Source organism: Podarcis liolepis, assembly GCF_965112155.1.
Source record: "Podarcis liolepis genome assembly, chromosome: 6".
NCBI classification, from domain to species: Eukaryota; Metazoa; Chordata; class Lepidosauria; order Squamata; family Lacertidae; genus Podarcis; species Podarcis liolepis.
Genome location: NC_139559.1, coordinates 69494256 through 69505410, shown reverse-complemented (window position 1 = coordinate 69505410; position 11155 = coordinate 69494256). Strand labels below are relative to the sequence as shown.

At 43.6% G+C, this 11155-nt stretch overlaps 1 protein-coding gene across 1 annotated transcript in view; it reads left to right on the top strand.

The window, feature by feature from the left end:
• LOC310710146 (uricase-like) overlaps positions 1 to 11155 on the top strand; it is a 38179-nt gene that overhangs the window by 24038 nt on the left and 2986 nt on the right. Inside the window, exons 2-7 of the mRNA XM_083510711.1 lie at positions 6353 to 6571; positions 7579 to 7695; positions 7937 to 8015; positions 8346 to 8535; positions 9338 to 9461; positions 10892 to 10975. Coding sequence (XP_083366837.1) covers positions 6353 to 6571; positions 7579 to 7695; positions 7937 to 8015; positions 8346 to 8535; positions 9338 to 9461; positions 10892 to 10975 — 813 coding nt within the window. The remainder of the gene's footprint in view (positions 1 to 6352; positions 6572 to 7578; positions 7696 to 7936; positions 8016 to 8345; positions 8536 to 9337; positions 9462 to 10891; positions 10976 to 11155) is intronic.

Sequence of the window (11155 nt, the reverse complement as noted above, 5' to 3'; positions counted from 1 at the left end):
GGGGTCCTTTACCTTTTTACCCTTTTTGTGCTCACAAAGTAGTCAATGTGACACGTTTTATTAAACCACCTTATTTTATTTTATTTTTAAAAAGCATGTTTGCTTTTGAAATTCCTAGAGCTCACCTTCCAGTAGAGTTAATTCTATGCTTGCATACAGAACAAAGCATGGCTGACTGTGCTAGGAAGTTGGCAATCTCTTCAGTCTGAGACTCCTGGAAAGAAAAACAAACATTAGCATATCAAGGCATCATTGCTGACAATAGTGCACATAGCATGGGTGACAGGACCTCATGGTGTTGCTGGAGAGCCCAATCCATCCTTTGATATCTCATTATTTCGATATTCAACGCTCGATGACTCGTATTTGAATGTGCAAACTCATTCTACCAAAAGGCACTGTAGTTTTTTTGGGGGTGTGAGGTAATATGTGAGTTCTGCGTTGGATCACACGTAGTTGCTGCCACTTAGCATTGAGTGATAGATTTGGGTGTGTGAATCAGCCTAGAGTTTTCAGCCGTGATTGCAAGCAACACTGAGCCAAAGATCTTGGATGAACAAGCCCGGTTGCATAAGGTATGCAACTCCTTTTGCAGACGCTTCCTTGTTCCCTTTTTGGGAGAACCAGAATGAAGCCCATAACCTTAGCTTCCCATTACATGAAAAGCCAGAAACTATGGTTCCTGTCTTCCAAAAAGCCAGGATACAAAGCCATATGGCTTAGAGGCTGCTTAATGTCTTGGCTTGGTTGGAAGACATTGAACATACTTTCCAGTCGAGTGCAGCTTTCTCCCAACTGAAGTGTTTGAGGACTGGGACATTTGCAGGAAAACCAAAATGCTTGTTTACAAAGCTATTGTTCTACCAACTTTACTGTATGCTTGTGAAACATGGACCACTTATAAATGCCAACTCCTCAAAAGATTCCATCAACTGTGTCTCTGAAAAATTGTACATATCACTTGGGAAGACAGGCGAACTAATGCCAGTGTATAGGAAGAAGCAAAGATCACCAGTGTCAAAGCAGTGATTCTTCAACATCAACTTTGTTGGACTGGTCACGTTGTTTGGATGCCTGATTATTGTCTTCCAAAGCAACTACTCTATTCCAAACTTAAGAACGGAAAGTGTAATGCTGGTGGACAACAAAAGAGGTTTAAAGATGCTCTCGAGGCAAATCTTAAAAAATGTAGTATAAACACCAGCAACTGGGAATCACTGGCCTGTGAGTGCTCCAGTTGGAGAATAGCCGCTATAATAGGCGTCATGGACTTTGAAGAAGCACAAACTCAGGACAAAAGGGAGAAATGAGCTAAGAGAAAGGGATGCTTGGCAAACCCTCCCATGATCAACTCCTGCCCAGAAACCTATGTCCCCACTGTGGAAGGACGTGAGGATCCAGAATTGGCCTCCACAGTCATTTACGGACTCACTGTTAAGACCATATTCATGTAAGACAATCTTATTTGGCTATGAGTGATCTCTGAAGAAGAAGACTTCTCAATCTGCATGTAATGAGAAGCTATGTGCTGAATCCTGGCTTGTTCAGCTGCTCAGACGAATCGAGAAGCAAAGTGGCTACAATGGAGCCCCAGCAAGGATTTTTGGCTGACCACCGTATGCAAATGTGTTTCTGTTTCACCTCCTACTTTTGCAGTGAAAAAGTTTTATATGGTTTTATATTTGAGATCTCAACCACATATTGTAATGGTATTGTACTAAGTCCCTTGTAGGGCCTGCTGATGCGCCAACAGACAAATGCTAGGAGATTCATCTTGAGAGAAGTGAGAGGTCATTCTGTTTCAGGCTAATTTTTCTTCACACCTGCTTTTAAGTCTTTGTTGTAATGCATTTGGAAGGCTTGATTATACGGTATGATGGCCACATGTCAGTTTCATGCATTTCAAATGGTTGCTATATGTGCATTTTAATAGTTATTATGGAGGTGATGTGTCGGCAGGTTTTGCACCTGCTATTCTGGGAAGATCCTATTCTGCATAAGGCTATTGTGTGCTAGTTCTGAAAATAGCTCTGAGAAGCTTTGAGAAATAAGTGAATGAATGAATGAAGAATCTCAGGTGCATGAAAAGAAAGCTGAGAAGCAGCCCAGTGGATTTCTATTGCCAGTGAGTTCTATAGGTAGACCCAACTGTGGAAAAGGCTCTTTACCCACACTTTACATACACCCTGATGGTAAATATGGTATTTCATGCTAAAGGATAATTAATCCAAATATGATTTTGAGCTTGAGCTTAGTGAAGGCTAGCAAGGAATCAAACCACCATTTTTGTTGGTTGTTATAAATACAGGATATGCCTTCCTTCCTTCCTTCCTTCCTTCCTTCCTTCCTTCCTTCCTTCCTTCCTTCCTTCTATAAAAGCATTTATAAACTGCACAATCTGTAAGCGGTGCACAACATAAAAAGACAATATCATCATGCCGAATGTTGCTGACCTGTAGAAAAGGCTCTATGAACGGAAAGCAGAGATGTTGTAGGTGCCCTTGTTATCCATGAAAATCTTTCACTAAAAACAAATGGAAAAAATGAAAACACAATATAAAGGCGGTAAATTATAGGCACATATAAAAATTTATTAAAACAGGAATTAGGGGGATTCAAATACATAAAGCGGGGACTGGAGAAGACATGGGCCAGGGATATGTCTTTACACGATGTCTGAAGCAATTGATGGTTGCAGCTTCGCAAAGGGGGAGGGAAGGGCATTCCATAGTAAACGGGCAAGAGACCATTGTTGGCTGAGTGCCCTTTGACATTCTGTAGGGTGTGGTGCTACAAGTAGAATTTCCCCAGCTGACTTCCATGAACCCCACCTCCTTCAGTTTTAAGTGGTACAGCCCAATCATAGATTTACAACAAGAACGGGGAACCTCAGACCCAGAGCCTAAATGTGACCCTCCAGGTTCCTGCAACTGGCCCTCAGAAGTCTTCCGCAGGCCACACACCCTTCCATCACACCCCTCAAACGGCCATGCTTTGCACCCTCCTAGACTGTTTTTCTTCTGCTGGAACATGTCCTTGGACCCAGATGAACTGGAAAGTGTGGCATTTATTTTGTATACCAATCATGTTTCTTGCTGACTTAGATGGGGGATAGAGAGGGATGGACAAGTGTGTGGAAACTAGATTACCATACAAAAGTAACATTCACCTTAGTCGCTGTGCCTACTTTGCCTGCCATTGGCATGTGGTCCTGGAAACCTACCCAGGAATCTGGCCCCCGGGATGAAAAAGGTTCCTCGTCCATGAATTACAGCCTCCATGAGAATTTGGCTGCTGTCACAGGAGAGAGTTGTAACATTTAATGTCACTTCAGAGGCTGCATCCCAAGAAATCCAGCTTACTTGAAGGTGAGGTGTCAGCCCCGTCCAGCCTCCTCGGGAGGTAAGTCGCCTCTGGGAAGCTGCTAAACCGGCAGGTGAGGCGCAATGTAATTTTCAAAGAGAAACCTGTAGTACAAGAGATGATGATTCTTGCCTGGAGACCTTTATGCGCATCGTCAGCACTTTATAAGAAACTCGGCTGACATATATAGGACTTAACGACAAAGCTAAAGGAGCTCTCGTGTAACCTCTTCGGAGTGTGCCACCAACAAATGCAGCTACTCATGTAAACAAAACACACATTTACACATACAGTCATACCTCGGGTTACAGATGCTTCAGGTTGCGCATTTTTGGGTTGCGCACCACACCGAACCCGGAAGTACCGGAACTGGTTACTTCCAGGTTTCGGTGCTTGCACATGCGCAGAAGCTCTAAATTGCGGTTTGTGCATGCGCAGAAGCACCGAATCACACCTGTGCATGCGCAGACGCGGCGCTGTGGGTTGTGAATACTGCAGGTTGTGAACATGCCTCCCCCGCGGATCACGTTCGCAACCCGAGCGTCCACTGTATTGTGTAAAACTTCACTAAGATGGGTAATTAAATTAAGTTGGGCAGAAGTGTTCAATACTGATGTGCAGGGTTTCTGATTTTATTGGAGTGTATACACAATGGGAAAGGAAGGCATCTATAAAACATAAAGCAGACTTTTATTTTATTTTTCCCTAGTTGGTTATCTTAGTAATAGCATCGCTTTATATTTCAGGTTATAAATAGGCACAAATTACACCCTGTTTCTCTCGGCAGAGGGAAGATCCAGCTTTCTTTTGGAAGGAGATCACTGGAGGCAAAGGTCACAACCTGCACATGGCTTCCCCTCAAGCACCCTGGGAACTGTACTTTAAGGGTTCTGGGAATTGTAGTTCTGTGAGGGTGTAAACTACAGTTCCCTCCCAACAATGTTTACCGAGCCCAGACACAAATCTCTACCTCTTCTTCTGCTTCCCACTCAAAAATGGTGGCCTGCTGGGTCTTTCATTTCTTTTTGCAGGTAGCCATAGAGTGCATCGTCCTTAGCTGAGGGGTAGAGATGTTTGCCCCCTTCAGAAGACTTAGGGAAAGTCCAGCCAGAAATCTCCCTGACAAAAGATTTCCTGGCAGCTTTACTAGCAACTATTCAACGGGTCGCCAGTTGTAGTTCTGATGCCATCCACCCATCCTCTCCTGTTTAAATTCCTCTAACAGTGGAGGTAGAATATAGCTATCGTGGCAAGTTGATGGCCTTGTCGTCCATTAATTTGCCTCTAAAGTCACTCACTAAAGTAAGATAACTCCAGTGCTCATGAGGATGAAGCAACTTTTGAAGTGACAAAAATTAAAAATTGTTCTAATAAAGCAGAAGTGTGTTTAAAATGAGCCTAAATTCACATCAGTAAAGAATCTCCAAGCGGTCCATTGTTTATTCTTGGTAATCAGAAGATAATAACAATATATTTCATCTAAACTTCTTGGGTTATTTAATTTGATCCATTCATTTGATTTTTAATCCTATCCTAGAGACTCAGGGTAATCTCTAATCGGTACACTTTAGTTGTTTGCTTGGGCTACAAACAAACTAAATCAAATATTTCCTCTGGGTGAAGGTAAATTCATTCAAGGCTTCAAGAGAAATTTTATATTATGGAGGTTTGTGGAAAAATAATTTTCCCTCAGGAATTTCTCATCAAGGGAAAAAAAAAGATCCCCAAAAATCCCCATTGAACTTTCCCAGCATTCTCTTTGTCAATAGATGCAAAAACGATGAGTAATGAAAATCTCCCTTTGAAATGCTCCTGTCAAACAAGATCTGACATTTTAAAGAGTTGTTGAAAAGGAAGAAAGGGCTCCGTTTTTGCATGAGGTTGATACTTCATGTCACTCCTCAACATTTGATGCTGCAGGTTGTTTTTTTAAAAAACTATGATTCTGCCTGGAGGCCAGGCAACATTCAATTGTGCAAAAATGTATTAGGAGGCAAGCTACCTTTGTGCATAGATCATTAATGCATTAACTGTGTTGTTGTGTCTGATGCTTATCTCTTTGAGCATTGCAGCTGAAAAACAATTAACAACTGAAAGAAAAGCATTAATAGCGATGACGGACAGTAGAAAAATGACTTATGGAAATTTGATTCTTATCACTGATAGATGTTCCACTCCTTCTTGGGCATTTGATTTAGGAAAAGTTACTATATCACTTTCATCTGGATGTAGCTTTCGTGTGGTTTTTTTGGGGGGTAGGTTGTCTCATCAAGAAACAAGTTCAGTGAGGTGCTATAAACACGGTGAGCCACTCTTTCCCAGGGAGCTGACCTACTAAGAATATTCAGGAAACCTTTATGCATTGAGTAGTTTTCCTGCAGTGCCATATGCCTAACTCAAGGTGCAAGACAGATGAGAGTAAATTCTGAATGTGTAGATAAAGTGCACTCAAGGTGGTGACATACAGAACACTATGCTATAGATGTCTATAGATCTGGTGCATTTTGCATGCAAGGTAACGGTAAAGGGACCCCTGACCGACTCTGGGGTTGCAGTGCTCATCTCGCTTTACTGGCCGAGGGAGCCGGCGTACAGCTTCCGGGTCATGTGGCCAGCATGGCTAAGCCGCTTCTGGTAAATGAGCAGCGCATGGAAACGCCATTTACCTTCCCGCCAGAGTGGTACCTACTTATCTACTTGCACTTTTGACGTGCTTTCGAACTGCTAGGTTGGCAGGAGCAGGGACCGAGCAATGGGAGCTCACCCTGTTGTGGGGATTCGAACCCCCGACCTTCCGATCGGCAAGTACTAGGCTCTGTGGTTTAACCCACAGCGCCACCCGCATCCCATGCAAACATTCATGTTAAAGCAATATGATAATTCTAACCAGGTTTGGATACACACGAAGGCATTTGTACCAATCAACACATCCTCAAACTTCTAGCCCTGACTTATTCTGTGCAAAATTGCTTTTCTCCTCCCGTTACAGAATAAGGATGTGGAATATGTGAATTCTGAATATGGGAAGAACGCAGTGAGACTGCTGTACATTAGACGAGAGGGCACGACTCACTGCATCAAAGAACTGGAAGTCTCTGTGCATATAAGGCTGAACACCGTCAACGAATTCTTGAATTCTGACAACAGTCAAGTGATCCCCACAGACACCATAAAGAATACAATCCAAGCTTTGGCCAAATGCCGAGGGGTATGTTTTGCAAAGCACTCTTCCAACCGTTTTTTATTTAATCTTTGTGTAGCTATATATTGTCTTAATGAATTGCATTTTTATGAATTGCATTCCTATTGCAAAATCAGTCCTCGGGCAAAAATAATAATGAGAGTCTGTGACAATTCAAAGAGCAAGGAACAGAGAGAGAGAGATTTGGCCACAGATGGATCGTATCATGTGATACAGACCCATCTGTGGCCAAATCTCTTTCTCTTTCCTTTCCTTTTTGGTATTATATAGAGCTAGGAGTGTCAGCCAACGACGACTGGCAGATTTATCTGGATGCAAAGGTAAATGCAGACACCTTTCCAAAGGGAAAGAACAACAAAATTCTTAAGAAAAGCTTTTTCCAAAGAGGAAACACAAGATTGCTAGTATAATTGTGGGAAGTGTGCAGTCTTACAAGCCTTTCAGTCGATGAAGCTTGGCACAGCTATTACTCATGTACAGCAGGGATAGCGAAGCTGTGGTCCTCCAGATTTGTTGGCTCCAAATCCCATCAGCCCCAGCCAGCATGGTCCATGGTCAGGGATGATGGGAACTGTAGTCCAGCAGATTCCACTAAGCTTCCACTGAGTGGAAGCATCTTGCACAAGCCAGAAAAGATCCATTTCACAGAATCATAGACTTACAGAATTGTAGAGATGGAAGGGAACATGAAGGTCATCAATGCAGGAATCTTCTGCCGAATGTCATGAGCTAACCCAGGGATTTGTTTTGTCTTTAATTTTTGCTAGCAGTTGGAAGAACCGCAGGTCTCCTTATTCCAGAGTATTACGGGCAATTGGCTCAATAAAGACATTTATTTTATAAACTATACATTTCATAATGCCTGCTTGACTGCTTCACCCATTTAATCAAGAGGTTTGCAATGACATGAACGTATTGCAATAAAATAAAAAATAAAATACAGTGCCGTGTCTCGATATTTATCTCTAAGGGCAGAAACTGATGGTGTCTGACGACCCTGTTTGTCTTACTAGATCAGAACAATAGAGGAGTTTGGCCTTGACATCTGTGAACACTTCCTTACATCGTTTTGCCACGTGATATACTGCAATGCCTTCATCCAAGAAGTACCATGGCAACGCCTAGAAAAGGTATACTGAGCTTATACACCCCACCCACCTGACTCCCTGCACACAGGGGGCAACAACTGAAAAATGGGGTTGTCAGAAGGAGGGAGGGAGGGGCGACCAAATGTGGGCAGGGTTCATAGGGCACTGAATCACCTTAACATTTATAAGACTCCCCCCCTCCCAAACCAGCTCTATTACTTCCCCATTTGTTTTAAAATCGCCTACATTTATTTGCACATTTTCCATATTCTTCAATCTCTAGGATGGTGTCCCCCACGTCCATGCTTTTCTCTATAGCTCAGAGGGGGTTCGGTTTTGTGAAGTGGAACGGACTCTGGAAGGTAAGACATGAAATTTCATTCTTTTGACAGAAATCCTCAGAAATGTAACACTTTTTATTATTCTCTGTTGGAGAGAAGTAGGAGCAGTCAAGGCCATTGAAGCGTTTGTGGGTGTTAGAAAGAGAGGTGGGATTTCTCGTGTTTCTGTTTACCTTGCCCCGGAAGGCAAGAGAAATACGGTACCCATACTGAGCCCCCACTCGATTGCCCTGTTAAAAAGTGCTTTTTAATTTATCCGCATATATCAATTTTCTCATTTTAAATTATTTCATTGGAAAAAGAACTGACTTTTTCTCTCTTCCATTCTCTCTCTCTCTCTCTCTCTTGCAGGTAGTCCAATTGTTTTTTCTGGCATTAAGGATCTGAAGCTTATGAAAACAACCCAGTCTGGATTTCAAGGCTTCTTCAAGGATAAATACACCACACTTCCAGAAAGAAGAGATCGAGTGCTCTCAATAGAAACACTGGTCAAGTGGTGTTATGGAGAAGGCGCAGACTGTCTTGACTACGACTGCATATGGTACTGTAAAAAACAAACCAACCCAACCCCATTTTTGTCTATCAGCGCATGAAATTTGTCCACAGTAGAAGAGATGGCTGATATTGAGTATGATTACAGCCCTCTGATGGATGAAAAAAAGGAAATATTTTGATCAGAAATATCCAAATTGGGGAAGGGCATGTGTGCTGTCAATTTGCAGTGGAAACAAGCTCCTGTTTCCTCACAGTGAGAAGTGAAGTTACAGGGAACCAGGTAGAGGGCCTTCTCAGTAGTGAGCCCTCCCACCAACTGTCAAGGAGATAAGAAACTATATAACCTTTAGAAGACACCTGAAGGCAGCCCTGTATAGGGAAGTTTTTAATGTTCAAAGTTTTATTATGTTTCTGTATATTCTGGAAGCTGCCCACAGTGGCTGGGGAAGCGCAGCCAGATGGATGGAGTATTATTAATTGGGGGGAATATTTATTTTGCTTCTGTCTCACTCTTACTCCACTGATCCAAGGAATTGATCAGATGCACGCATGTGTCCCTTTAGCAGTGTCGCAGCATCACACAGTCCCAGACCATTCTCTGGGCATCACCTGTGCCAAACTTAATGCGACCACATGGAAAGCCCTTCATTCCTAGACACACACCCCACATTGGAACACTCTCTCTCTCTCCTTTTCCTGACTGCACTGTTAAAATTCATGACCTGACCCCTAACAAGGGACAGAGCTAAGCAAGCTGAACACAGGACGTTAGCCTTGCAAGTTCACACATGAGCTGAATTATGGAGAGAGTACAGATTTGATTCTAATGGCTACACGTTGTTTTGAAGGAGAACTGCCCACGAGTGTGCCCTCGATGCCTTTGCTGGGCCGCCTGAAACAGGCCACTACTCGCCATCTTACCAGAAGACGGTCAACTGCATCCAGACCTACATATTGGATAGACTCCCCCAGGTCAGTCTCGTCGTATCTCTTTGTCCTCATGACATGCGATATGCTTCAAATAACTGTAGTCTTACAAAACCGAGGTTTACATCAAAAGCACAAATCCAATCCATTTCGGACACCTGTGACTCACACTTGAGGGGCAATGTATGGATCATCGTGTAAGCTTATATTTTGCTTTCTCTCGGGCTATTATAAATAGAAGGTGGGTAGATAAAGAAATTAAAAGCATAGGAATCTGCCTTACACCAAGCCAGTATTGTCTAAAAGGACTGGCAGGGTGGCTGTCTAGGATTTCAGGCAGCGTTCTCTCCTGGCTTTACCTGCAGTTGCTAAGGATGGAATCTGGAAATTCTGGCTTCAGGGAGATGTGTTTTCTAGCCCTGCTACTTCAGATCCGGTATGACTGGAGATGCCCTGGATGTAAACTCGTGTGTGTGTGTGTGTGTCTGTTCTATATGGAATGCACAGGGCTTTCTACCACTCAGCAATAACCCCTCTTCATATCACCGCTGTTAGGGAATGACGAAACAAATGTATGGTTCTCCGTGTGAAAACAGTACTTTTTTTGGTACTTGTAAACCCAACACGTGATGTGACATGACCAATGCAGTGCCTTGCTCTGCTCTTGTACCCAAGGGCCATGATGCATAGTAAAGCTAAAAGGTAAAGGACCCCTGGGCAGTTAAGTCCAGTCAAAGGCGACTATGGGGTTGCGGCGCTCATCTCGCTTTCAGGCCGAGAGAGCCGGCGTTTGTCCACAGACAGCTTTCTGGGTCATGTGGCCAGCATGACTAAAGCACTTCTGGTGCAATGGAACACCGTGATGGAAACCAGAGCGCACAGAAACGCCGTTTACCTTCCCGCCACAGCGGTACCTATTTATCTACTTGCACTGGCGTGCTTTCAAACTGCTAGGTTGGTAGGAGCTGGGACAGAGCAATGGGAGCTCATCCTGTCACGGGGATTCAAACTGCCAAACTTCTGATCGGCAAGTCAAAGAGGCTCAGTGGTTTAGACCACAGTGCCACCCGTGTCCCATGCAGATGCATAGTTTAGACAGGGAGACATAGCTGTTATGCATTGTTTACAACACTATGAATGCCTGTGGCCCACAACCTCAATTCAAATCCCTTTTGTGTAATCAATCTGTTCAGATTTCCCGCAAAAGCAATTTGTTCCTCTTGCAGCCTGCTGGGCAGGGAGGAAAAGGGTGAGTGAGACAGGAGGAGAGAGAAGGGTGTGTTGGGAAGAAAGATCTGACTCTGCCTACCAAAGACTTCAGCCCCTCTCACAGGCTGGCCATGACATACCTGGCTCCCGTTACCTCGGACTTCTGCTCTCGCTGCCAAGAACAGGGGAAGGAGACTTGAGTGAATGCAGTTGTAGTGCACAGGGTCACCCTGTGGTCTAATATGCGTATGTTTTTATGCTTGCAGATTGAGGAAGTGGAAGTGATCATGTCCAACATCCACTATTCTGTGGCGGATCTAGAAAAATTGGGACTGTGCAATGACAAGGAGGTGAGGAAATGTGTTTTTCTTCTTTTCAGGATAAATTGCTGTGGAGCTGTATGGGAGTGAGGTGGGGCAAGGTAGGATAATTTAACAGAGTCTTCAAACATATCCGCCCTGGAGATTGAAGCCATTTACAAAGACATTCCCTCTCCACAAAGAGAGGAAAGGCTGGGCTTGGGGATCTCC